The sequence below is a fragment of the Desmodus rotundus genome, chromosome 12 (genome assembly GCF_022682495.2).
Source record: "Desmodus rotundus isolate HL8 chromosome 12, HLdesRot8A.1, whole genome shotgun sequence".
NCBI classification, from domain to species: Eukaryota; Metazoa; Chordata; class Mammalia; order Chiroptera; family Phyllostomidae; genus Desmodus; species Desmodus rotundus.
In genome coordinates, this window is record NC_071398.1 from 65,023,266 (window position 1) to 65,051,071 (window position 27,806).

Below are 27,806 nucleotides of genomic sequence, written 5' to 3' on the forward strand. Positions count from 1 at the left end.
CGCCTGATGCTGGAGAAGGCCTTGATACGAGGAGGGAGATGGCTGTTAGACCCTGTGCCCCAGGACAGCGGGCCTGGGTGCCCTGGTCACTGGCGTATCTCCTGCACTGGCGCCCAGGAGCCTTACCTGCACAGTGCTTGTCTGGAGGCTGAGCATGGAGGGGAGGGAGCCCAGAGAGCTAGGCCACCAGGCAAAAGAGCTGGTAGAGAGAGGAGAGAAGGAATTGAATTGCTTCCCTGGCAAGTGCTGACGAGCTGTAAGGCCACTCTGAGAAGAAAAGGATCAAGGGCTAAGGCAGCCCTTACCTTACCTACTCGTGAGGGTAGCCCTGTGTTCCTCTTATCACCTCTGGCGTAGATATGTGAATCTGTGTCTCTCTCGCCGTCTGTCTGTCTTTGTTGGACTGTAACTCTGTGTCCCCGCACTCCCTCCCTCTGTCCCTCCTCTTCCCCCTTGCTTCTGTCTGTCTGGCTTTTCTCTCTCCTTATTTCTCTCTGCCTCTGGCATTCTGTCTCTCTGTGTCTGTGCTCTATTCCCAGCTCTCTCATCTGTCTGTCTCTCTGCATTTACCTTCTGTTTTCCCTCTCTGCCTTTCTCTGTGTCTGTCTCACTAGACTGTCTGTCTTGCCTTTCTGTCTGTCTCTTTCTCTGACATTTCTGTCTCTCTCCATCTCTGTGTGTCTTTCTCTTTGGCCCTTGCTCTTTCTTCCCCACCCTGTCTCATTTACATGTCCTTTTCCTCACTCCCACCCATGCAGGCCCACCAATGTACACATACGTGGGTGTCTGTGCTGTTGTCCATCTCGATTGTACACACGGATTTATAAACACGTGGACTTCCCCCCCACGGTACAGAGGCACACTTACATTCGCATCCCGTCAGACGGTCAGGCAGTTATCCTCCTCAAACGTCTGTCTCAGGGCACAGATATTCCCTGTGCAGAGAGCCACCCTCAGTCTCCAGCAGGGGCTCCGAGGTGTGCCCAGACCTGCAGGTGGGGGTGGGGCTGCCAGCTTGCCAGCTGCCCAGCTGGGAGGAGTCTGTCCCCTGTTGTGGGGACAGTGGGGTTATGATTGGGTTAGGATGTACTACCTGTGCAGCATCCCAGATGCTGAACTGGCTGCTTCCGGCCTGAATGGGTTCATGGTGCTCTGCAAGGGTAGCTGTGGCCTGCCTGTCCACCTTGCTGGTGGAGGGGTACACGTGGCTTCGTTGCCACATAGTGGGACACAAGTCCACAGTCCCCACGGGATCCTCAGTTATGACGAGACTGTTCTAATACTTTGCAAGGAGTTTGTGGGTGAGAAGATGAGCTTTACCAGCCTTAGTTGAAAACGAGAGTGAGGAGGCAGATAACCATGCGTACCTCTTGGTGCTGCTGACTGAGTCCTGTCGGTGGCCCCTCCCTGCAGATTAAACCACTGACATGGAGGGAAATTGAGGAACTTTTCCTGAATCACATACTTACTAAGCTGCTGGCTGGGCTGGGATTTGATGAGCCCAAATTCCGTCCGCTGCACCCAGGATCTCCTCGCTTTTCCCCCTTGATCTTGGCGTTTCCATGTAGAAAAGAGCTGGATGGTCTGCCGCGGTCATTGAAAGGGCATGAGGTCCAGGGCCCCAGCACCTGTGCCACTGCCAGTTGACTCTGGTGGCCCCCAAAGTGCCTCCGTGCAGGCATGGGGCGGAGCTCGGCTGCACCTGGGAAGAGCCGCGGAGGTGCGGGCGGGTGGACTGATAGGAGCCAAGGTGAGCAGCATGACAGCATGTGGGGCCCACACTGGGTTGGAAGCTGAGCGAGTAAATGCTCACCCACCTGGGCTGCCCGTCACCCGCCTGCTATTGCCTCTGACAGGGAGGGTTCTAAGGAAGAAGAGCAGGGAATCACCACCTTTGTACTGTGGCTGGCAGGTTAAAAATCTAAGAACGCATGGTCTCAGAGTAGCCAGCTGACTTCACTCAGGGCCACACGGTTTGCAAATGGAGGGCATGGCCTTGGATTGCCTTGCACCATGGCCTGCAGGAACGGAGGCAGGGAAGGAGCCAGCCCACCTGTGACCCTGTCTCGAGCTTGCCTTCCCTAAGGTGATGCAGCTCCCGGATATTTGCATCTGACTCAGGAGGATTCTGGCTAGCAATCCCCCACACAAAAAAGTCACACGGGCACTGGAGAGGGAGTAATGATTCAGTTAAGCTTGTAACTGGTGCAGCCACTATGGAAAACAGTATGGAGTTTCCTCAAAAAAGTGGAAAAAGAACTACCCTACTACCCAGCAATTCCACTTCTGAGTGTTTCTCTGATGAAAATGAAAACACTGATTCAAAACCATATATGAACCCCTGTGTTCATGGTAGCTTTATCTGTAATAGCCAAGACTTGGAAGCAGCCTGAGAGTTCATCAGTCAATGAATAGATGGAGAAGGTGTGATTCACGCACACACAGAGGAATATTACTCAGCCATAAAAATGAACAAAATCTTGCCGTTCGTGACAACACAGAGTATTATGCTAAGTGAAGTAAGTCACACAGAGAAAGACAAATACTGTATGATTTAACTCATATTTCGAATCTGAAGAACAAAATAAATGAACAGACAAAATAGAAACGAACTCATAAATACAGAGAACAAACTGACAGTCTCCAGAGAGGAGGGGGTGGGGGATGGGTTAAAGGTGAAGGGAAATGAGAGGCACAAGCTTCCAGTTATACAGCAACTAAGTCCCCGGGACGGAATGCACAGCGTAGGGAATGTAGTCAACAACTGTAGTGACTGTGTGCGGTGACAGGTGGTAACCAGACTTCCCCTGATGATCACCCTGCAAGGTCTCTAAATGTGGAATCGCTATGTTGCACGCCTGGGACTAATGTAATATTTTATGTCAACTATACTGTAATAAAACAAGAGCAAAAGTACAGCTTGGAAAAAGATGTGTCAATCCCCCAAAAACTTACAGATTTCCTAATAGCAAACAATAACAAAGGAGAATCAAATAAAATGAACAACAGCTCACGCACTCCTCAGTGGCCTGCAGCCCTAGTGTTAAAGGGTCACCCCCATGACTCCCCTTGAATACGAGGTCTGTCCGGAAAAGCCCAGCCGTTGTTAATATAATGAGAACGGTTTGCATGACATTGAGGTAACCTGGCAGCGAAGGAGAGTGGACTGGAATGTGCATGCGTGACCAGTGATGACTTCACTGTACTAGACAGTGGGAGCTGTTGAGTGAGCATGTGTACTGTGTGGCCATTGCATTAAAAAATGAGTGAGTAGAGCAATGAATCTGCACCAGATTTTGCGTTAAGCTTGAACCTTCCTCTGTGGAAACTATTCGGACGATTCAGAGGGCCGCAGCTATGGGCAACTGGTGACTGGCAGCTTTATCACGACAATGTGCTCACTCACGCAGCATTTCTTGTGCAGAGTTTTTTGGCAAAACATCAAATCACCCAGCTGACTCAGCCCCCCTACAGCTCAGATATGGCACCCTGCGTCTTCTGCCTTTTCCCAGAGATTTCAGACTGTCAGTGAGATTCAGGAAAATACAATGGGGCAGCTGATAGCAATTGGGAGAACTGTACAAGGTCCCAAGGTGTCTACTTTGAAGGGGACTGAGGCGTCACTGTCCTATGTACAGTGTTTCTTGTATTTTATATCTTCAGTAAATATCTCTACTTTTCATAGTACATGGCTGCATGCTTTCTGGACTGACCTTCGTATGTTCAGATGCAAGAAGAGGCTCGTCTGCTTTATGTTCTCAGTGCAGAATCTCATATTCTCCCCAAATTCATTTTATTTTATTTCAATGTCCAAGGGGGGTGTCCCCCTGTGCGCTGCCATCCCGCCACTCAGAGTGTGTGAGTGACAGGCACATTCACACACTGTACTTGTGCCTTGGACTCTGCAGCCCTGTTTGGGTGGCGTTCCAAGTCCTGGAGTGGTGCGGAGCGGGTAGTATGGGTGGCTTCCAAGTTTCCTGCTGCCACCACCGTAATGACAGGAATCGGCGGAGAAACAGCGACAGAGGGAAGAATAACGCGAGTGATGGTCAGGGGCAGCCGGGGCCAGCGGTGCTGGGCGGGTGGTGACGTCTGCTGCTCTGTCTGCCAGTCACCCTCAGGACAGTGCAGTGCACCCCCAAACCAAGCCCTCCCCTTAATTTCTCAGTGCCCATTCAATGTTGATTCCCTCTCTAGTTTTCCAGTGGTTCCTCAAAATCCCCAAAGTGCCAGTATTGAAACTGGTACCCAAGCTTGTCGTTAGGTTGGTGACTATCCCTAATATATGATCTGTGGTGTAGAGATAACATATGGTTCTTACTGAAATCACTTGGTATAAAATGAGAATTTAAAAAAAGAAGTCTAAAGTCTTGTCAAGACTCTCATACAAGACTTTTGAAAGGAAACATCAAGACAGAGTCTGCAGAACTCCGCAGTTTAAGGACATGGTATTACAAATCCACATTTTAACACTCACTTGCCCCTCATTACATTCCGGTCAGGCCCTGCAGAAATTACTCATGGAGGGTTATGGGGAGGGTGAATAAAAGGTTATGTAGATATTAACTTTGTATTAATGCAAAAAAAAAACAAACCCTCTAATCTAGGAGTCTTGGCTATTTTAAAATGAGTTAATAGCCATCGGGGTGAATTTATGTAGCAAATTGCTGTCTGCTATATTCCAATTATTCTCTGAGCTCTGACTCAATCAGAAAGGACCAAATATCACGGAGACACGCAATTATTATGCTTAATTAATGTTTGCAACCAAAAAAGAGTAAGGTTGGAATCTTTAATATCATTATAGATGTACCAACTGAGATTGACTGATTATTATCTTGAGATTAATATTTTTCCCCAAGCCATACCCAGGGGTCAAAAGAATACGAAAACTATTTGAAAAACTCACGGCAGTAATTGCTTTAGGGGCTAATTTTTTTTTAAATGCCTTGCTTCCTTACGCCTGTGCGACTGACTGGTGCAGACCACACACTTCACCCATTAAGTGATAATCCAGAGTGACAACTACACTGAAATGAAGCAAGTCAGTTAATCGCCATGAAATTGTTCCCGAACCACCCTGTCCGTGTCCCTCCTCATCCCAAAGGGCTTCCGACCACCTGGTTTCCTCCTGGAAGCAGAGTTTTCCTGTCCAGAACTGTAAATATTTGGGCGAGGGGAACCCTGGGCAGTGGGAGAGTGAAGCGTGGTTGTGATTGGAATTGTCATCAGAAGAGCTCAGGATATTCGGGGAACAGTCACCGGCTCCCCCGTGGGCCCCGTGTGGAGCCCTCAGGATCGGGCTGCAAGGCTGGGGAAGCTGCTGTCTGCTCCAGCCCCGCAGCCTTGAGACGCTGACACGATAGGAGTCCAGGAAGGGCTCCGCCACTGGTAAAAGGGCTCAGGTTTCACCATCACAGGACTTCGGGTGACAAGAGGCTCCATCAATAAGCGTGTGCCCAGGCTCTTGGTTGGCCACCCGGAGAGCCAGGGAAGCCTCCTTAGCCTTCCTTGTTCTTTAGGACCAAGTAGGCTGTGCCCAGGACAGCCATGGGGCCTGGCCCCCTTGCCGGGAGGGTGCAGTTCGGACTAGTGGCCCCCACCGGGCTTGAGAACAAGTCCTCCGCTTAGAAGGCCACAGCAGCCAGGTGACAGGCACAGGCCACAGCAGCCAGGTGACAGGCACAGGCAGCCCTGCCTGAGCCCCCTCCCCGAGCTGCTCTCAGTGGGGACACGTGGGAGCAGCGGCCTCACTGCTCCCATCTCTCGGGGATTGTGTCTGTTTCAGGGATGCACATTTTGCCTTTACAGTTTTTCCAGCCAGGTTTCAAAAAACCCTGCCTGTTTTTTTTACTCTTTAGTTTTCTTTCCCATGAAGATAGAGGATAAAGATAAAACCAAAGTATTTCATATGGTGCATTGGCTACAGGAAGAAGGAAAACCCCTCCAACCACAAATCTCCCTCATAGTCCCTGGGACGAGAATGCCACTCAGTGACTCCAAGGAAAAGGTGACTAGTTAACGAGTTCTCTGCCGGTCCCTGAACTCACAACTTGATACTTGAAGTTGGGACATTGAGATATTTATTGTCCGTGGAGATGCCTGTAAGACTGTAGCATTTCCTCTTATTCCCCGAACAGCCCAGCAAGCATTTAATTAGTGCTGGCAGATACTGTCAGGCAAGCACTTGGGATGCACACGTACACTTAAGAAGCTCACCGCGTTGTAGGGGAGAGAAAAGTAAACAAACAGCTCACCACACATGTATTAGAAGCAAACAGACAGGGCTCTGGCAGGGAGAAGAGCGTGGTCAGCCCTTCTCCAGGGAGGCAGGAGGACTTCAGGTGAGAGGAGCCGCTTATACTTTCTATGGGTCCCGGATGAATGGGGCTCCTTGGGGAGGAGTTGGGGCTGGGGGTGGAGGACAAAGGCGGGCCTGTGCAAGAGTAATCAGCACCAGGCTTCTGGGCAAAAGTGGACTTTTCCTTGGGGAGCCGTGCCCTCCCCTGGGGGCTGCGAAGATCCTACATCACTCCTGTAGGGGTAAGGCAGTCACTCGCCCTCTGCGGGCCAGAACAAAGACTGGAGGGGCACAGCTTCCTTGCAGAGGGCACGACAGAACCATCCTTGAGAAGCTTAGGTGCAGGGTCTTTATCACGCACCCACTGCCCCTACCGGGAGAGGGGTCTGTGCGGAGAGCACGTTTATCAACTCTCGTACCATGAGATGTGGCCATGCGATAGAAGGGGGTATGAATGGGCAGTGCAGGTCCCAGGAGGGAACTGAAGCAGAGACAGGCAAACCCGGGACAGTGACCGAGCCAACGGGAAGTCGCACCCAGCAGAGGCCGGTGTGCGTCCTAACTCTCAGAGCTCTTGCTCTGGAGTCTTCCCGACGTTCACAGGCCACTTCAGAAACAGCTCTCAGTCTGTCTGGTGCAGCGGGCAGGGACGGTGAGGCAGCACCGGCTGCTTGGAGCACCAAGGGCAGCAAAGGGCCTGGGGTGGTCTAGTTATGTCGCGTGGGTACCCAGCATGTCACATAGACCGTCAGTAGATGACAAAAGCTCAATGAAAAAATAGAAGTTTTATTAAGTGCTATATTTTAAACATACACTGTAGAATGAGATAAATCTCCTTTAAAAAAAAACTTTTGGAAATTGAGTTTAAAATTCATTATTCTTTTTTCCTCATCCCCAGTCTTCTGCTGTTTCCCAAGTGCACAGGCTGGGTAACCTTAACTTCCTATTTGACACAGAACCTCCCTTTTCTTCCTTCTCCCTTCCTACCAAGCCCTGGTTCTGTCACCCGAAGCCATAGGACCCACTTATTTCTGGTTCTCCTTCTAGTATTCAGTTGATTTTTTCATAATTTCCTAAATGGAATGCATTAAATAAATAATAGAGAATCGTTACCCAGCATATTGTAATTTTTGTGCTTTTGGTTTAACTCTCTCGAATATAGTGTTTGATTCCTCATTAGCTCCAGGATTCTAAGACTTGACTAATTCAAGCATTTGGCACTGAGGGAGGGAGATTTTGAGACGGGTGTCTTTGAATCAGGACCAGGTCCCCCTTATTCTAGTGCGGTCGTGTCTGGGCTGCAGTTGTATCATCTATAAATCGGGAATAACAATAATCACAGCACCCTATTCTAAAAGGTGGTTGTTGGAATTAGGGGAGAATTTTGTGTAAAAGTTGGTTGGTTATTAATTATCTGGCTGTAAGGGTAAGGTAGCCTTCCTAGTTGATATATCTTTGATATACATTTTTCGTTAGTCAGATAGTAATTTGGTTTAGGATTATATAAGCATGCGGTCCATTTTAAAGCAATAATTTAATTTTTCAGGTTGTCATATTTCTGCCACATCAAAGAATGATTGATTTGATTTGTGACATTTTCATAAAGCCTAAGTTTTAATGATTTCAAGACATTTTGTTACTTCCTTTAAGACCTGTCCTCAGCTCTGGCTGGTGTGGCTCACCGGGTCGAGTGCTGCCCGCGAACCAACAGGTCACCAGTTTGAGTCCCAGTCAGGGCACATGCCTGGGTTTCGGGCTCAGTCCTCGTTCGGGGCACGTAGCAAAGGCAGCCAGTTGATGTTTCTCTTTCACCTCGATGTTTCTCTCCCTCTCTTTCTCCCTCCTTCCCTCTCTCTCAAAAAAATTTAAAAAATAAAATAAAACTTGTCTTCAAGCTTCACTCAATCTGTGGTCGAACTGATCCATGCTAGTGGCTTCAGATAATACCTCACGCAAGACTCAGCCCAGGTCTCTAGAACTAGCTTGAGTCATTCCTCCCTCTGGGGCCCCTACCCTGTCCAGGCTGGCCTGGGTCCCTGGCGTGACCTTCGATAGGTCTTCCCACACCCATGCTCGGCCCTCGGTTCCACTCTCTGTATGGCGGCTTCAGCCTCTCAGCAGTAAGAATTGAACTATTAAATAAAACCCCTCCCAGTAACGGCCTCAACTCCCTTCACCTCTGCCTGTCTGCCGTTGTCTGTCCGGGGGGTGGGAGGCTCTGCGCTCACTACGGCAGTCGCCACATTTAGGTCCCTTCCATCTTTCCTTTTCGAGGTACCTGCTGTGGGTGGCTGTCCCAGTCGTGCCCGATTTCTGCAGATGAGTGAACGACTGTCCCTGCACTGTTAATGCTAGGGCCCCGCAAATCCTTTTCGAAAATACAGTGTAATAAGCGAACTGATGAACTCTCCTGTTCAATTGTAGTAAGCATATGAACAGAAATACAGATGCGGGTTATAAAACAAAAGCAGATTTAGCTAGGTCATCCTGAGAGACTGAAAATATTTTGTCTTTACATTCTTCCTGTTCTGTTAATGCACGAGAGAAGAAAAGATTTCCTCCTTTTTAATTTGCAAGTGATTTCTCAACTTGAAATGAATTACTGTAAAAAATTCATTCTGTAGCTCTAGAATTTGGCTTGTCATTTTTAAAAAAATTATAGGAGAATCATCACGGTAGTAATCTCTAACCAATTAAGGGTTTGAGTGATTTATAAATTTATGATTTTTAAAATTTAAAGCCTCATGAAAAACACATTTTTCAAGAATATGCTCATCATTTTTTAGGTTTACCATAGTTTAATTTCTGATGTCCTGTGGTATGCTGGCTTGGGTTTTACCTTGGTACTAAATATTAATCAAAAGGGTAAAGGAAAAAGCTAACATCGAGTCTAGTCTGGTGGGCGACTTCTTTCGAAAACGTTAAATCAGGTTATACCAGTCCGTTTTCTCCAATACTGTAGGGGTCGCTCTCCTAGCAGATCTTGTCTGAGCTTTGACAAAATAAAACTCTTCAGTTCACATCACAGGTATGTGGTAAGTGTGTAACCTATATTCGAAACATTGTAAGATTGCAAACAAAATCAACGTTTAAATCAGACTCTGACATGGTAGGGGAGGGGTACAGAAAGCCGGCTGTGAACGTACTTCCTCCGTGTGGAGCCAGCCGCAGTTCGCCCAGGCCTGTCGGCCTCTCCCAGTCCCAGCCTCACGTCCTCCAGTTTGCTCTCCTCAAACCTGGCAGGGCCTTGCAGCTTTTCTGTCCGTCCTGCATGCATTCCAGGGGAATCAGCAGAGGGCGTTAGCCCAGCCAGCACTGACCTGAAGAAGAATCACGGGAAATTGCTTTGACACTGGAACTGACAGCCTGAGAATCAGAATTTGGAATTCGCTGGTCAAACATCCCTTGGGCCACTTGTTCCTAAAAGTGCCAGCCCAGCGGATAGCTGTCCAGTAGTTGGAAGGCTGGTGTTACGGGCTTTTTGATGGATTTGAGAAGTCGTGCCGGTGTGGCCAACAGGATGCTTGGTTACGGTGCAGCCACGTGGACCACTGTATATTGATTAAGCACAAAACAGATCAGTGTGAGCCCAGACATCTCGGCTATGTTAACGGACTAGCAGAATTGTGGTGCAGGGTAATCCAGGCCGAAGTTGCAAGCCAGGCTTTAAAGGCACAAGGACACCAAACAAACCCTAAGAACACGAAAAACATAAAAGCAAGTGTTTGAGCTCCAAGGCATTAAAAACCAGGGCTATAGGCCTGGTTTACTGGCCATTGTAAAGAAGGGCTGTCTCCATGATAAATACAGTCCTCTCTTTTCTAGGCCAGCCTGATATTATCTGATTCATTTTTCGATCCGGAAAAATGTCACCCTAGTCATAGCCACATGAGCTGAAAATTCTACCGCCGAACTATCCATATAGCCCAAATAAATTAGTTTTTCATAAAACGAATTTCTCCGAATTCCAGAGCTTTTTCAATCTCTTTTATGTGCAACTTTAAAATGTAGTTTGCCCTTTCCTTTACAGATCCGTAAGTCAGGGCTTCTTAACGTGATCTAATCTCTTCTGATGACTCAGGCCCCACTTTTTGATATAGAGTTGGGTGGTTGGAGGTCTGGAGGAGGTTGAAGAGTGTTTGGAGCGGTGGGGGTACTACAGGAAATGTGTCGGAAGACTAGGGGTTAGTGCCCTGAGGGTGGGGTATTCAAGACCCAGAGTTTAGAGGTCATGCAATTACTGAGGGTAACAGAGTCCGTCTGGGACAGGTGTTCCTAACCTGATTGTCCATGAGAATCATCTGAAGAACTTAAAAAATACACCAAAGCCAGGGCCCCACCCCTGTGTCCTCAGGAACTGAGATTCCTTCCAGCTTTTGATTTGACTGTCCCTAATATGTGTCCATGTTCATCGTGGCCCCAGATAGAGCCCCAGCCTTTCAAATGGACGTTGTAAGCACTAGGATAGTAGAAATTAAAAAAGGGAAAGGGGCAACTTGGCTGTCCTTAAGAGAAATTCCTGGCCACTGTCGTATGATGCTTCTGCTTACCTTCCCTGGGCCGAACTTGAGAGCATGGCCGTAGCCAGTTGTGAGGGCGATCGGGACATTACTTTTCAGTCTGGGGAGCCACATGCCCGGCTAAGCAGTCTATTCCTATGAAGGAGTGGGTATTTCAAAACAAGCTAGATTCTCTGCCACAAAGGGTGGCGGATTATATAAACTGATCTTGTGAACTTCAAACAAGCTGCTGATTTTGAAGTTTGATTACCTACTCCCATCTCAGATTCTCAGGTCCAAGGAAAAGCAGCCTCCTGTTGAGGGGATCTAGTTCCATGAGTAATTTCCTCCAGCGACAACCAGATTTCAATTAGGGCAAGAACGGAAAGTGCATGGAAGGGTAGACGGGATTTTCCTGATGGTGACATTGCACTACCTGCCCCCCTTATGTCTTCCTCTTCCCTTTACCAACACATATTCCAGGATTGTAAGAACCACTCCTCTGCAACTCCCCGGTGCCTCTCTCCCTCTGCAGTACTCCGGGAAGCCCCCAGCTCTGTGCAACCTTAACTGCCCTCCTCCTCCTCGTCCTGATACCTGCACAGCTCAAGGGCGCATTCAGCTGACCTGGCTGTCCCCGCAGCATTTCCCTTGAATGGGAAATGTCCCACTGAGGGGATCCCGTACGAGGGCATCTTCCTGCTTAGACTCTAACCCCTCCACTTCCTTCCCGTCAGCTGTCGACCTCACTTGATATTTTCAGTGAGAGAGAAACGAAGCAATCAGGCCTGGAGTTCCTCCACTGCCGGCCTCGGAACTCATGTCCTGCCTTTCTCCCTGGAGGACGTCACTTCCCTGCTTCTACGGAAGGCGAACCTCCACTTTGCACAGCCGAGCCCATGCCTCCTGGCTTGTCCCCTGCACAGATGTTGTCTCCACTGGGTCACTCTCATCGACATGCGCACGTGGTAAAAAACACACCGGTCATCTTTGACCCCACATTCCCGTCAAATTCTGTCCCGTTTCTTGGCTCTCCTCTACAGCAAAACTTACGGAGACCATTTTGCACACAGCTGCTGCCAGCAATGCCTCAACCGCCTCCAGTCCCTCTACCATGTCCCATCTGGCTTCCATTCGCCATCTACCGAAATGCTATTCTAAGTGTCCATTTTGTTCCCAAGTGTAACCGCACTTCTCTGTCCTCATCTTGACCTCTAAGCATCATTCCACATACCTGACCACCCCTTCCTCCGGGAATCAAACCGGTTTGTCATACCACACTGCCCCGTTCTCCTGTGCTCTCTCTGCCTCCTACTTGTGAGTTTTCTCTGCCGGTTTCTTGTTTTCCTCACCTCTGACTGTGGAAGTGTCCGGGGCCGCCCTGAGCCTGCTTCCCCATCCAGAGGTCTGTAAACCCTCATGGTTTCTCCCTTGAGCTCAAGACTCATATCCAAATGATATCTTGCATGGCATCTCCACTTGGAACTCTTACCCATTGCCACCTTCTCCACCTCAGTGTCTGTCACCACCGTCCACTGAGTGACTGAAGTTAAAAGCATAGATGAGATCCTTGACTCTCCCTTCCACTCCTCCCCCCAGTGCATCTCATCGTCAGCAAGTTCTGCCTTCAGGATATGTCCCAAGTCCGTTTCCTTCTCTCTGTCACCTTTGTGTCTGTCCTGGACCAAGCCATCATTGTCTCCTGAGCTGCAGCAGCGGCCTGCCCACCCCTGCTTCTCCTGTTGTGATGCTTTCCCTAAGAGTGGCCAGAGTGGGCCTTAGAAACATAAACCCAACAATTCAGCGTCTTCCCTCTGCACCAGAATGAAACCCCAGCTCCTGACCATGGCTCAGGGCCCTGCGTGGTCTGACGCCTGCCCCTCTCCCGCTTCCTTTCCTCCCACCCCCTCTAGAGGCCGACTGACGGGTCTTCTTCACCTTAGGGCCGTGGCACTTATTCTAGTGTTCCCTGAACAGCTTTTCAGGGTTGATCGCTTTCCCATCATTCAGGCCACAGATGTCACCTCCCCAGAGAAGCCTTCCCTGACTACCTATTTAAAGAGGTTTCCTCCCACTCTCTCCCTGTGTGTTGATGTGTTTAATGTCTGTCTTACTCCATGGGCACTTGCTCTCCATGCGAGCAGGGACCATGTCTAGCTCATTCACATTGGTATTCCCAGTGTTCAGAAGAGTTATTAACCCCTCATAGAAACTAATCAAATATTTACTGAATCCCTAAATGAAACAAAATGTCTGGGACGTAGTTCTTTTTTTTTTTTGTCCTATCACTTCCATCACTCTCTCGCTGAAATTATGACTGCCACCAAAGGCAGAAACTTCCTGATCACCATTTCTAAGGGCAGTAACACCCCAGTTCATTACTTCTAGTCCACAAAGGGCTAGGAAAACCAGTTAATTAAGCTTGTTAATGCCTACGACAACAGGAGAAGTTAGAAGCAAAGCACAGTGTCCGGGAGGGGCACAGTCCCCGGTTATTTTCCAGGGCCCCCATCTTGTTGCTGTTGCTGCTCGCAGATGGACAGAAGCCTCTTGTCAAGATCTTCATCGCTTCAGTCTCACAGGACGTGCAAGAGAAGGGGAGAAGTTCTTTCGCTTTGGGCCATAAAGACTGGTGGTCAAAGCACCATGGGAAAGGAGTGGCCTGAAAGGGGGAGAAGGGGGTGCCTCCTTGCAAGTGTTCGGGAAGGGGCTTTTCGTGACCCCATCTTCACTGAGTCTGGAAGGGGGCAGCGAGGGGGAAGGCCGAGCGTCCGCTTAGCTCTCTGAGGCTACCTCTACCACACAGGTTGACTTTCATCCTTATAACAAAGATCACTTTACCCCATTACTGGCCAGGGCTTTAGATAATGGCCTTTTGAGCAGAGGGTTACTTCTCTTTAAGCTTATACGTTTCCCTAAAACAGAAGATAATAGTACTCAGGGGATATTTTTATTGTGGTAACGTATCCACAACATAAAGTGTACCCTGTTCATCATTTGGCAGTGTGCGGTTGTCTGCGTAAGAAGCATCCAAACCTGCAGAGAATTATCATGTGTTTGTCTGAGTCAGATGGGTAACAATCGCCAGGAAGCAAAATCTCAGTGGATTGAGAAGATGCCCTGGAGAACGGCAGTTCTGCAGCTCACTCTATCCATTCGAATCAGCGGGACGCTTGAGGAGGGTGACATGACACTCACGGGTGGTGGGTCAGGGAGGTGGGAGAAAGCGAAGTGGGGAATCTCTGGGGCTGGATAAAAAGTAAAATGCAGAGACATCTACCTTTACGTCGGTGGGTGTGGGGTAGTTAACATGAGCGTTCACAGCACACGGAGATGGTATTTGGGGAACAAGCAATGACGAGGGGCTCTGTGGTCTGTGCTCCAGTGGGAAATTGTGCCCGAGGGGCCCGCACAGTGCGGTGGCATTTGGTATGCTCACGTTGTGCAACCGTCACCGCCGGTTGCTCCACGGCGTCCCCGTCATCCCGCACTGAAACCGGTGCCCGTTCAACAGCAGCTCCGCGTTCTCCCAGCCCCTGGGAGCCACTGTTCTTTCTGTCTCTGTGGATTTGACTCCTCCAGGCACGGGAAAACCTTCTCTTCTGATACCCGGCCAGTGTGGACCAAGCCCAACAAGCTCCGGGAGGCCTGCCTGGTGGCCTTCCAGTGTCCAAGACCGAAAGTAACCACACCAGTAGGGTCCACAATTAAAAGTTCCTAACTAAATGCCAGTCATAGTGAGTAATCACGTCCTAGGCCAGTATCTTCCTCAACAAAGGTCAATCTTTACCTTAACTGAGCCTGTCTGTTGGTCTTTCTGCTTCTACAATAACCCTCCTTTGGAAAGGCAGGGTAATTTCCTTTCACCAGACCCCTCAGGGCACAAGCATTGCCCCAGAGCACCAGGCTAGGAACCCCTTGTCGTTACTGTTACCATGTTAATTGTTAGCTGTTAACTGTCCTATACCCACCAATGTAAAATCGTGTGTCTGTTCCTCTTATTTTTTATCCAATCCAAGAGATTCCCTCTTCCCTGCTCTGCTTTCTCCCACCTCCTTAATCTACCACCAATGAATTTCATGTGACCCCCTTACGTCTCCCCCTTTGATTCTGATGTATAAAACAAGTGGTAAGACTGCCGTTTTCTGGAGCATTTTCTCAATCCATTGAGATTTGACTTCCCAGCAATTGTTGTCATTTTGGCTCAAATAGATGCATCAAAATTCTGTACAGGTTTGGACGTTTCTTAGGTCGATACCACCAACTGTGTGTGTGTGTGTGTCAGGGTGCGGGGGCGTGTTTCACATCAGGCTCTGCCACACCAGCTGGGGATCCTACGATTCAATTCAGTTGGGACCCTGTCTGCCTGGAGTGGACATTAAGTCCCACAGGGTAAGGGTTCGGTCCCACAGGGATGCTCCCTTCAGAGGCCAGTCTCAAATCCTAGTTGCTACCTGCGCTTGTGATCGGCCAACTCTGAGTCAGAGGTTCCTACAGTTTCCTCCTTGATTTAGGTTAATCTGCGGGAGCAGCTCGTAGAACTCAGGAAAACATATTACTTACTGGCCCACTGGTTTATAGTAGAAGGGTATAGCTCAGACACAGCTGGAAGAGGGGCACAGGGCGGGGTGTGCGGGAAGAGCAGAGTTCCGTGTTCTCTCTGGGCGTCCCACCCTCCCAGCACCTCCACTTGTTCACCACCCTGGAAGCTCTCGGAACCCCATCCTCTTGGGCTTTTATGGAGTCTTCATTACATAGGCGTGATTGATTAAAATATTGGCCATTGGCGACTGAGTCAACCTCCAGTCCCTCTGCCCTCCCTGGAAGCCTAGAGGGCGGGGCTGAAAGTTCCAACTCTCTCATCATGGGGTTCGTTCCCCTAGCAACCAGCCTCCATGAAGGGGCTTTCCAGAAGTCACCTCATCGACACAATCAGGTGCGGTGGAAAGGGGCGTGCATAAACAACATGACCTCCTTGTCACTTTTATTGCTCCGAAGCTTTTTCAGGAACTGGCAGCAAAACTAGATATGGTAACAAAAGACACCCCTATGGCTTTTTCTACAGGAAATTACAAGGGCTTCAGGAGCTGTATGCCAGGAACAGTGAGTGAAGACCAAATACACATTTCTTATTCTGAATCACATCTCACTTGTTAACCTAAAAATAAAAGGCCTTATGTGAGAAGCAACAAGCATTTATTTGAGATCCAAAAGAACAGCTACTCTCAGAGCACTGATTCAGGCAGAACCCCAAACAGTGTTCTGATTAGGAGGTGAAGGCAAGGGGCATTCCTGAGAAAGGGGAGGGGACAACTGCATGAATATACAGAGGGAGTTTCTGTATTAATAAGCAAAGGACACACTTTCAAAGGTGCAGATAAGTTAACATAGTGGTGCTAACCCTAAAGAATGCCTTTACTTTTCATCTGTAGTCACAACAAACGGCCGTTTGGGACGCAGAGCCGCTTCAGGCCCAGCCCAAAGGTTATTTTGCCTCCAGCTGCAAAGGTTTGAGGACTAAGACTTACAAGGCATTTCCCCTGTTTATACTTTTCACACATGCATGAAGTGGAATCCTACAATATTTGTCCCTTTTGTATGAGGAAAGGGTGAAGAGAGGGAAGATATAAAGTAGAGTCACTTTACCAAGCTGCTAAAATTAATAACATGATAAAGGTTAAGACGTGAGGAAAGACTCTCTTCTCGTTTTCACTAGCCTGGGACCTTAAACATTTTTTAACTTTCCAGTCATATGTCTATGTCTGGATGTACCTCTGGCCCCCCAGATAACCCTCTGTGTACCTGCTGGAGGCCCCATGTGTCCAGACCATCCGACCGCCCCTTGAGGACTCCTGTGTACCTCCCCCTGGCATCTGGCCTCTGACGGCCTGGCAGCGGACTGATAGCCGTCCTGGACCAATCCTAAGGCTAAGAATGCAGGGTGGGTAATTCTCAGGAGTGCACTCTTGACTACAAGAACTTCTGCCTTCTCTTTCTCCTTCGGAACACGCGCGGACTTTCGCCTAGCTATGTGAACATAGTCTCCATCATCTGTTTCTAGCAAAGCCTCCGGGCTCTTTTCAGGCTCGTTTGACAGTCTTCTCGTTTTCCTTAGCATGATGTCCTCAAGGTTCATCCGTGCCGTAGCGTGTCAGAACCCTATTCCTTTTTAAGGCTGTATAGTATTCCGTTGTGTGACTCTACCACATTTTCTTATCTGTTCTTCTGTCCAGAGACATTTGGGTTGGTTCCACCCTTTGCCCATGATGAGCAACGCTGCTCCAAACATGAGGGTACAAATAATCGGCTTAAATCTCTGCTTTCAGCTCTTTTGTGTATATACCCAAGACATGGAATTACTGGATCACATGGTCACTGAATGGTTAATTTTTTGCGAAGAGTATTTAAGGGATTTAAAACCCATTAACCTGTTGGAGAAAAGGGACATTTATTTACTGCCTCCTGCATGTCGTGTGGTGTGGTGTGTTAGGTGTCAGAGAAAGGGAAGTGCAGGGGCTTAGTGGGAAGGACAAACAGATGCGTGAGTGAGTAGCCGCGGCTCACTGTGTGTGGCGCTGAAATATGATGTGTGTGGAGTACTCTGGGACCTCATTATAGCAATAACGATTTCCGGTGTTTCTGGAGACGAGATCTTTTTGGATGTTGTCCAGCATGGATGCTCTCCTGAATTCTGGTTAATTGTGGGTAATGCAGCAGGGAAGTTAGGGTGTACAAGTTTTGTTATACATGTTTTTTTAAGGGCTAACTCCATCCAACCAGCCTTTCAGTGACCTAAATGTCTCCCTTTTGTCTTTCCTTCCTCTAGTGGTTTTTAATTGCCAACAGATCATACAAAGTGAGCGCAGCAAGCTCTTTTTTCTTCAGTGGCGTGTTTGTGGGAGTGATCTCGTTCGGTCAGCTTTCGGATCGCTTCGGGAGGAAAAAGGTCTACCTCACAGGTAACCCGTTAGCATGTTCAGGAGCTGAATTAGAGGACGGATTTCCCAGGAGAAGCAATAAGGGGACTGTTTCCTTCCAGTTCTCAGGGAATTGCCATGTGGACACAGAGCTGGGTTTTATGACACAGGCCGGACGGCAGCTGGAAGTGATTCTGGCATTGCTGGGGATGGCCCGACAGCTGCAAAGTGAGCTTTCAGAGATGCTGGTGCCCTCCGCACCCCCAGATTCTAATTTATGCCCTATTTCTAGGGAGAACAAGGATTGAGACAGCCTGCTAGATCCATTTCCTCCTTTCTATGTTGTTGGTTCATTTCAAATGAGCTCTGCAGGACTCGGCGTGGTTCTCTTGACAAGCTGAGTATGAGCCAGGATTTTGTAAATGTCCAGCATTTTTGTGCATAATTGAAAACTGTGCATGATGGACAGACATCAACTTGTAACAAAGAAAGAAAATCTCAGTTTTTATTTTAAAAGAAATAGAGATTTTAAAAGAAATCTCTTTTAAAAACAAACCAAAGCCTCAGAAAATTTAAGTTGACCAAGATTTAATTTTACAAACTAATGAATAAAATTTATTGCTTCCATCAAATGCTGTTTTGTCTCTGGATTATTGAATACTGTTACTCTCTTTCCAGGTTTTGCTCTTGACATCTTATTTGCTATCGCAAATGGGTTTTCCCCCTCGTATGAGTTCTTTGCAGTCACCCGCTTCCTGGTGGGCATGATGAATGGAGGGATGTCGCTGGTGGCCTTTGTCCTGCTGAATGAATGTGTGGGCACCGCCTACTGGGCACTCGCAGGTACTGCTTCAATCCATGCACATGTGGAGGTGATGAGCTGCCCCTGGAAGCTGCAGGGAACCAGTGTAACCCTAGAGCCTAAAAATGCACTTGGACATGAAGTGCTCTGTCCAACTATTAGCTTTGCTTTCCCGAGTTTGACCTGTCTGACCGTGAACGAGTCATTTTATTTGTATTTCTCTCTAGAAAGTCTGCACTGGGGCCTGCCTCCCAAATGGTGATCTTGCCCCCGTCTTCGCAGGCTGCCTCCAGATTATTGGGAGAATGTCGATTTCCCCAGAAGGGCATTCGCTGCTTCTACCTTAAACTGCAAAATAGTGCAGACAGGAAATATTGGGAACTCCTTTCTCGGAGCCTTCGTATCATATTTCATAAATCCATGTCTCATGGACCGTTTGGCTTTTACAGTTTATTCAAGTCAACAGAGAGTACTTATTGGAGCATTTCTTTACTGATTTTTTTTTTGTTTCAAAATTGAGGCCATATTCTGTATTCTTTTTAACCATCCGATCACCTTTTCAAGAAATAAAATACTACAGCTATGAAAATTTTCATATTAATATATTACTTATTTCCCCCTTGTATAAGTATCTTACAACAAAAAGAATTGATGTCCACTGTAAAATGAGATCAGGAAATACAGTCAAGTACGAAGAACACGCATAGTCCTCCCCAGCCGGAAGCCACCGCAGTTCACATGGGGGCTGTGTGCCCTTAGGGCTTCCCTCTGCCTATCTGTTGCACCAGACTCATCTCTTAACCAGACCCTCCCACCAACCAGACTCTGCTGTTTCAGGCATGCGGGAGAAAAGGGTGGACACAATGGGGTAGGTGAGGGAAGGTTCTTGTTCTCATGGAGTTTATGTTTTCATCAGGAGAGGCAGAACAGACCTGAGGTAATTTCAGAAAATTTTAAGTATGGTGAAGAAAATTAAACAGGACAGTGGACTAGACAGTAATTGTGGAGGACAATTATAATAGGGTAAATGGAGAAAACCTTGACATAGGTGTCTGATCGAGGACGTGAATGATGAGGAAGACCTAGGTATGTGAAATTCTGAGGGAACATTCTAGAAGGATGGAATGGCAGGAACCAAGGTCCTGAGGCAGGAATGAGCTGCTTTGAGGACCTGCAAAGATGCCCGTGGTGTAGTGTAGAGAGGCAGGGGAAGACTGGGGAGAGAGCAATTTGGAGGTCCTGGATGATTTAGGGGCCACGGAAGGCTAAGTGAGAATTTGGTTTTTCCTCGAAGTGCAAGCCAGTGGGTGAATTAAATAGAGGAGCGATAGCCTTATATGTACAGAAAGATCCCCCTGGTAAGTTTGTGAAGAATGGATTGCAGAGGAGCATGGGTAGAAACTGACGGGTCATTCAGGGGCCTGTTGTGGTTGGCCCTGTGGAACCTATCAGTGGGAAGCGAACCCTGACAAGGTGGGGCGTGGAGGAGGAGGAAGGAGGGTGCATTTGAGTGGGAATATGACTTGCTAAAGAATCAGCTGAGAGGGTTCGAGGAAGAGGAATCAAGGAAACTTCAAGACTCGCGTTTGAAAACTGGATGGAGCCTTGGTGCCATTTACAAAAATGAAGTCATCACTGTACACTGTTTTCTCACCGGCTGACGTTTAGTGTTTAGTGGTGCAAACTGAGCAGGAGCAGCAGACTTGAAATTAACTTAAAACAGGCAGAAAAGAGATCGGAAACACAGGCGTGAATATCCAAAGGCCCATAAACAGTTACAAAACCACTTCTGGTACTCCAGAATGCAAAGTGGTGATTCAAAATGTTCACTTTTAATGAAATGTTTAAACCAAATAGCCTAGAGCACAGGTGGCAAACACAAGGCCCATGGGCTGAATCCAGCTCTGCCCCTTGTTTTATCTGGTCCAGCACCTCGTTTCTACCTGGCAGCAGCGCCGAGCTCCTTTTCACAGTCCTAAAGTTACATTCGGCCCTTTGAAGGCAACTGCGAGGCTGATGTGGCCCCCGGTGAAGATGAGTGTGACACCCCCGCCTGGAGCCTTAGCACCACTGTGTCTCTACACCTTGTCCCTGCTGTGGCTTCCGGACATTCACGTGTGGCTTCTTGCTGGACATTAGCTGTGAATGTCGACTGGCCTCTTAGACAAAAAGGATGGCTTTCCTCCAGCTGAAAGATCTCCGTCACCTTCTGGGACCTCCGTCTGTGGTAATGCCATGGCCGTTCTCAAGATCATCAGACTAGAACTTTTGAATCGTGTCCTCCTGTCCCTCGTATCCAGTTGACAGCCAGTCTTACTGGCTGTGACTGAGAGGCAGCGCTGTTGAACCTGTGGGTACAGGGAAACCATTTGGTTGACATGACCAAACCACAGAAGAGCCAGGCCTGGGAGGTGCCTGGAGCCAGGAGGTCAGATGCTTCTCATCTCCGTCCCCATCCTTTCTGAGAAGCTTCCCCTGCTCAGTCAGGGTCAGGCCCAGTGGCTCTCAGATCTCACCAGTATTTACAGTCCTGGGCCATAGCTCTGACTGCCCAGCTGGGGCCACGCCCGCAGCTAGGGGAGCTCTGATTGGCAGCCCCAACTCGAACCCCAAGGAGGAAGTAAGCAGGGACCAGCTCCCCAGAAGAGACAAGAGGTGTACTTGGAATTAGAAATCAGTGCTAGGTAGAGGATATTTTGTAACAGATACTCACCGCAGGAGGCTTTTAAGTGGCTCTTCTTCAGGGAGGGGTTACTAGATACGAGGGGCTATGTTACAGGAGGACAAATGCACATTTGTACAGCATGCATTATTTCGTCTGAAACAGACAACTACCCTTGGAAGTAGGTATTATTATTTCCGTTTCACCGATGAGCAACCTGAGGCTCCGAGATATTTAGTGACTTGCCCGAAGCCACACAGCAAGCAGCACGTGGCAGAAGGAGGGTTTGAAAAGGTCTCATCCTGCACACGCTCTTCCTCTGCCCACACTGCAGTCAGTGGGCGCTGAGTGGGCGGACGTGTGCTGAGCACCGACAAAGGGCCTCCTCCCTGGAAGCCAGGTGCTGTTTGATGTGCCGTAATGAACCTGGAATAGCTGTTGATTATCCTGCATTTCCAGGGAAATCACCCTCGCCTGCTTTGTGGGCCACCCGCTCTGATTCAGAGTTCCAAACATGGAACATGATGTCACACTAGCTGTCCCTTTGGTCCCCCCTTTGCCTCACTGGGGCACACAGTACACATGCCACTATTTTTAGTTTTAGCTTGATAACCTAAGAACAAGAGTAAAAGCAAACCATTGTTTAACAAGATTTTTGTAGAAAGTGTGTGTAATGGGATCAACCAAGCCTATGGTTTTGGGCTGCCCACAGAAGCCCACCCTTCCCTGGAAGGGCAGTATGAGAAAAGAATGTGCGAAGGCAGTCCCTCCTGTCAGACCAACCAGGGTTCGAATCCCGGCCCAGCCATACACGGCTCCACGTCCTTAGACAGTGGCACCTAACCTTTCTGAGCTATGTTCTTACCCTGTAGATGGTTAATAATGGTCCCTGCATTGTAGGACAATGTATGTAAAAGGCTTAATGCTCAGTACATAGTAGCTATTATATAGATAGTAGCTATTTCTGGTACTATTAACAATAGTAGCAGGTATGGAAAGTGTGACAGAGGTATAGAATTTGCAAGTATGTGGGGCAAGCCAGTGGATTCAATACCCGTCTCAGCATTTATTCTTAACAATACGGGATTCTTAACCACCCCGTGATTGATTTTTTCCCTATCAGTGTGCTGACAGAAAGTCATGCTTCATGGAGCTTATTATATTCTACTTGGGAGAGACAGACAAGAACAACATAAATATAAAGTGTCACATCTGATGGTGATAAATTAAGTGGGGAAGGGCGATGGGGAGAACTGGGAGGTAGGTTGTGATTTAAAATAAGGATTTCAGGGACAGCATCCATGACAAAATGAAGTCCCACTATTGCCATAATCTCATGACCTAAGACCCTTATTGTCACGTCGCAAAAAACGTTTCCAAGCCTCTGCCACGGGATCAGGCAGATGTCAGTACCACACGCGGCATGGAATGTGTTTCGGCGCAGCCTTCAAATTCACCTTGACCGCGTGTGGTTGGTGTCTTTCCTCCAACCGTCCCCCCTGCCCTCTCATTTGCTGTCTTGTCTTCTAGACTATCATCGGACGCTCTGTGTTTGTGTAGGTTTTTCTTTCCCACTGACATCTGAAAGGAAGGGATTGGCTCTAGGACATGGGTGGGAGGTGGTCTGCAGATGGTGCCTCTCCAGTAACAGGTCTCTTTTCCCTGAATCAGGGTCGATCGGCGGCCTCTTCTTCGCGGTTGGCATCGCCCAGTATGCCCTGTTGGGGTACTTCATCCGCTCCTGGAGGACCCTGGCCGTGCTGGCTAACCTGCAGGGAATGGTGGTCTTCCTCTTATCTCTGTAAGTAGTGCTTTCTCGTGGAGTTTAAGTTCAGTAAGCAGAAGGAGTGTCTTAAGAGGACGCAGGTCAATGAGCGGTGTTACTCCCTTTTCGGAATTTGCCTGAACTGACTTTGGTGAAGAACTAAATCCCTGAAGTGCTCCAGTGCTTGGCAGCTTCTAGAAGAGAGATACTTAAGTAATTCAGATGCAGGTATCCCTTGTTCAAAGTAACGTTTCAACAAGCTGCATTTTATCCTTCAAACTGTGACATTGGGGACCAATTTCTTTTTAACCTGACCGCTCAAGCTTAAAGATCTTCAGGCTGGACCACATCAAGGTTTGGGCGTGAGACAGTAACAATTCCGTGGAGTGATCTATTTGTAGTGATACATAGTGGCAACTGTGCATCCCAGAGATGAGCCTCCTTTCAGGGCCTCTTGAGTGTGGCTGCAGGAAGACTCAGATACGGGAGAAATCCTTAGCCCAGGCATGAGCTCAACGCAGTAAAAGGATGATTTCCTGGTCAGGGAGCTCTAAGTGCTAAAGGCGAGCCGCCGACCTTGGGCTTGTTTCGCCAGGAGTTTAACATGCTTATGAAAGGTTTGCTTCTGAGATAGCAGACCTCAGATTTTAATCATGAAACCCTTTGGGATAAATACAGTTTTCAGGCAATGGTACCAGCTTTCTGCTATGCCCGAAAGTGAGGGGTCCCTGCAGTAGAATTTTCATTCGGATAGATCTCTCATTTGGTAGTTCTTCATTCAGGTTCAACCTTAAGTACAGAAGTGAATACAGTAGAAATAGTTAACCTATGTTTAAAGTGGCAATTTATTTAATATATATTCAGTTGTATGAATTGGAGTGGGGTCATCTTATCAGAAAGGGAAACAATATTTTGTTAGCTTATGCATCGTCAATTTTTGGAATAAAAGGGTGCCTCATGTAGACCTTGAATTAATAATACTGCAAATACTGGTAGACAAAGGAATATAAAGGTAGATAAAGGAATTTTCTTTTAACGTATTTAATAACTCTGTCATTTCCCGATCCAATCTGGCCCTCCTGTCCCCTTCAAGAGCAGAGTGACTCTGATGGATGACAAGCCTTTCTTTTTTCTGTGTGTTGTCTGAGTTGGTGACTGCGTAGTGGGAAATGAGTTCACGTCCTGAAAAATAGGAAACAGAGAGAAAGGAGCGTGTGAAATTGAAATATATGTTTATTCCATTAGGCCAGGAATGTGAGGCTTCCCGCAGCTGGCCCCCAATTTATCTTTCCTAGTGTTCTCTTGTCTCGTTTCCCACCACCTCTTCCAGGCACAGTGAGCTGCGTGTTGTCCCCAGCTGTACCTTCTGCCTGTCTGCCGCAGCCGCTCCGCCCCTACATTGCACCCGCTCAGTCCTTCTCCCCATTTCCTCTTAGTTAGTGAATAGCCTTCCCGGTTTGCTCAAACGCTGCCCGCGCTGAGCTGTTCCTGACCACACCTCTGGCTTCGAGACACTCGCTTTCTTTTCTGATCTTACAGCTCTTAGCCCGTGCCCTTCAAGTGGTCTTATTTCTGCCTCCTGCTGGAACCCGTCTGTCCTTACACCCCCGGGGCTCTCTGACAGCGGCAGGCTCTCTGCTAAGTTCCACTCCCCGAGCACCAAAGCCCAGGGCCTGCCACACAGTCGACCCTTTGCGTCCACTGGGCAAGCGTTGGCACAAAAATGTGTGGAATTAGCTATGCGCAGCAGAGGAAAAGTCACGTTATTTTAGAGTCATACTTTGCTGGTTTTAGTAAAACCGTATTACTTAGCTTAAAAATTCCTCATTTTCACAATATTAGAATTTGAATAATTTTGTTTTATAAATTAGTGCCCCCTTAATTTTCAAAGTTTTTCCACTTGTTAAGAAATCGGCAGACGCCCTGACTGGTGTGGCCCAGTGGGTTGGGTGTTGTCCTGTAAACTGAAAGGTCACTGGTTCGATTCCCAGTCAGGGCACATGCCTGGGCTGCAGGCCAGGACCCCAGTTGGAGTGTGTACGAAAGACAACTGATCAACGTTCCTCTCATCCATGTTTCTCTCCCTTTCTTTCTTTCCTCCTCTCCCTTTGTGTGTGTGTGTGTGTATGTGTGTGTGTATAAAATAAAACAAAAAGAAATCCACAGACATTTTTGAGCAGAGGCAGGAATGTTAAATTAGCACTGTAGCTTCTGAAGGTGACCACAGCACTGTAGAGGGCAGATGTTTCAAACCTGCTTTTTCTTTTGCAAACCTGCCTTGCTGCTTGGTCTGCATGTGTTGCAACTCCCATTCCCAAATCTGAGCGTTGGCAACCGGGTGGGCCTTTGTTACAGAGAAGCTTACTGGCTTCTCAAAATGTGGAGAAATATCAGGTCCTACGTTTTCATAATCAAGATCAACCCTTTCCCCAGTAAAAATAATTCTGTTAACTCAGAGTTAAATTTCCAAAGCCTGAATCTCTCTCCACTACTGTCTTTGAAAATGATTGATAAAGTTTTAAAAGTAATTTTTATTGCTTATAAATAATTCTGAAAACACAGAGAATTAAAGGGGAGAGAAAAATGACTTAAATTACTCAAAGATAATGACTTCGGTTTTGGGCCATTTCCTTACTGGTTCTTTATCCCTCCTGCTAGTCCTCCTCAGTTTTAAATGTTATTATCATACGTTTTCTAGTATCTCACTTGTTTTTCTGTTCTGAGTGTGCTACCTATATTCACCCCAGTAGTCTTCTTCTATTCTTTCCATGTGTAGTTAGACTTAATCAGGCAGTTTATGCAATACCTCGCCTGTGGGCAGGGCCAGCTGATCCAGTGGGTGATTGGCATACCTAACTGCCAACAGAACAGTACCTCCTTTCTTGATTATTTACTTGTGTCTAAGTAGCAATAACCAAATGGTAATGAGGAAGTAAATAAAGGGATTTTCCAGGATGTTCTATGCTAGAAAGCCTTAGTTACTGATTTTGTTGACAGTTACACATTATACATGAGTATTCTCTCCCTAGTAGCAAAACTCCTGGGAAATTCCTGCCTTTTTTTTTTTTTAATCCTCACCCAAGGACATGGTTATTGATTTTGGAGAGAGAGGAAGCTAAAGAGAAAGAGAAATATTGATGTGAGAGAGAAATGTCTATTGGTTGGTTGCCTCTAGTATGCACCCCGACCAGGGATCAAACCCACAACCTAGATATGTGCCCTGACCAGGAATCGAACCCACAACCTTTTGGTGTAAGGGATGATGCTCCAACCAACTGAGCCACCTGGCCAGGGATGTTCTTGCCTTTTTTGTTTCCACTGCCTTTCCTCTCTGCACCTATTTCATTGCTGGGCACAAACACAAAGTGAAGGAGCTCAATAAGCGGTGATTGATGGCTGACTGTCCAGGAAGTTCCAGAGTCGGTGGTGTTTGCTTCCGATTCACCATCCTTACGGAGAGGCGCCTTGCGTAGCCAATGGTATTTCCACAAGTTTTGTTTTAGGCCAATAATGTCAAATTAGATCCAAGGGATGCCGAGTTTAGTAAATAAGGCTTCCATGTTCCTACGATAGTTTCACGTACAAGAAGTCATCCTAACGTGTCTGCAGAAATGGGCAGAGAGGAGGAATGTAAGTAATGTCTGTCCTTAAACTGTTGGAGGATATCAGTGGCAACGTAAACGTTCGCTACTTTGTAGCTATAGAAGAAAGTAATTATTGTTTTGTAACCAGAAAGTAACTTTTATCTCTTAAGGTCTTGGGGGATTCAACACATATCCTCATGACATTATAATTAAAGTCAGTGTGTCAGCTGATTTGAGTATTTTTAAGTAGTAAAAACTCAAAAAGTAACTAATTTGTGAGAAACCCTGTTTAATTTTATGCGTGATCTTAAAATAATCTCTGCCTTCCTAATCACGTATCACAATGTTAAAAACACTTGGTACAAATTTGTTTTTCTGATGAGATGATAGAGACTTTGATCTTCTTTGTGGGACTGTTCCAGAACTTAAAACAACTACTACCTCCCTAAGGTTATCCTCGCTACACCTGGCTGTGCCTTAGAGCCAGAACTCTGACTCGGGCTTTATGAAACGCTCATGTTGTTTAGTACTAGAGACTTACCTTGCCGTGCCTGTATTAAAATCTGCTTAAAAGTAAATGCGTGCTGTTCACCAGTTTCACTGCTATTTTGGAAGCACGGTCTTGGTTTGCATCCATAAAGCAGACCACCATTTAATGCTGGCAGGCTGTTCGGTAGCCCTCTCTCTCTCCCCTCTGTCCCTGAGAGTTAGAATTTAGACCTACCGTGCAATCGGCCGTGGCGAGGGATCCCGCGCACAGCGTAGGTGGGTTGTCTCCTCCTCTGCACGTGCACCTGTATGAATACACAGCCTTTAATGACGTCTCTTTCAGATTCATTCCTGAATCACCCCGTTGGTTATACTCCCAGGGTCGCCTGAGTGAGGCGGAAGCGGCTCTATACCTCATTGCCAAGAGGAACCGCAAGGTCAAGTGTACATTCTCCCTGACACATCCGGCCAACAGGAACTGCAGGGAGACTGGAAGTTTCCTGGACCTGTTCCGGCACCGGCTCCTCCTGAGGCACACCCTGACGCTGATGTTCATCTGGTAATTATGTCTACGGGGTGTTCCCTTGGTCTCCAGCTAAAGGTCTACTGGTAATCTCTTCCTTCTTCAAGGTGACAGAAAATGTTGACTTTTGTCTCCATGACATTATCCTCCTCACAGAAATAAGTGCCCCTCCCCCCCCATCCTGGTGCCTGAAACCGGCCTCTGTTTCCATACCCTCCCTCTCAAGGAGGAAATGAAGGCGCCTGAAAGCAGTTTACTGAAGTA

General features: G+C 47.6%; 1 protein-coding gene and 1 long non-coding RNA gene across 4 annotated transcripts in view; one reads left to right on the forward strand and one right to left on the reverse strand.

Annotated features, from left to right (window-relative positions):
- The window catches only part of SLC22A15 (solute carrier family 22 member 15), a 68,401-nt gene that overhangs the window by 18,283 nt on the left and 22,312 nt on the right, over positions 1 to 27,806 (forward strand). For all 3 annotated transcript variants that reach the window (XR_008425633.2, XM_053914452.2, XM_053914451.2), the window contains 4 exons: positions 17,627 to 17,759; positions 18,396 to 18,560; positions 22,853 to 22,982; positions 27,363 to 27,578. Coding sequence is in view for 2 of the 3 variants with exons in the window: in XM_053914452.2 (XP_053770427.1) it covers positions 17,627 to 17,759; positions 18,396 to 18,560; positions 22,853 to 22,982; positions 27,363 to 27,578 (644 nt within the window). In the remaining variant the exon portion in view is untranslated. The remainder of the gene's footprint in view (positions 1 to 17,626; positions 17,760 to 18,395; positions 18,561 to 22,852; positions 22,983 to 27,362; positions 27,579 to 27,806) is intronic.
- On the reverse strand, positions 23,750 to 27,532 carry LOC123480713 (uncharacterized). The gene is made up of 3 exons (XR_006656820.2): positions 27,433 to 27,532; positions 27,255 to 27,324; positions 23,750 to 26,549 (listed from the first exon to the last, which is right to left on the reverse strand). It is a non-coding gene; the product is annotated as an uncharacterized lncRNA (long non-coding RNA).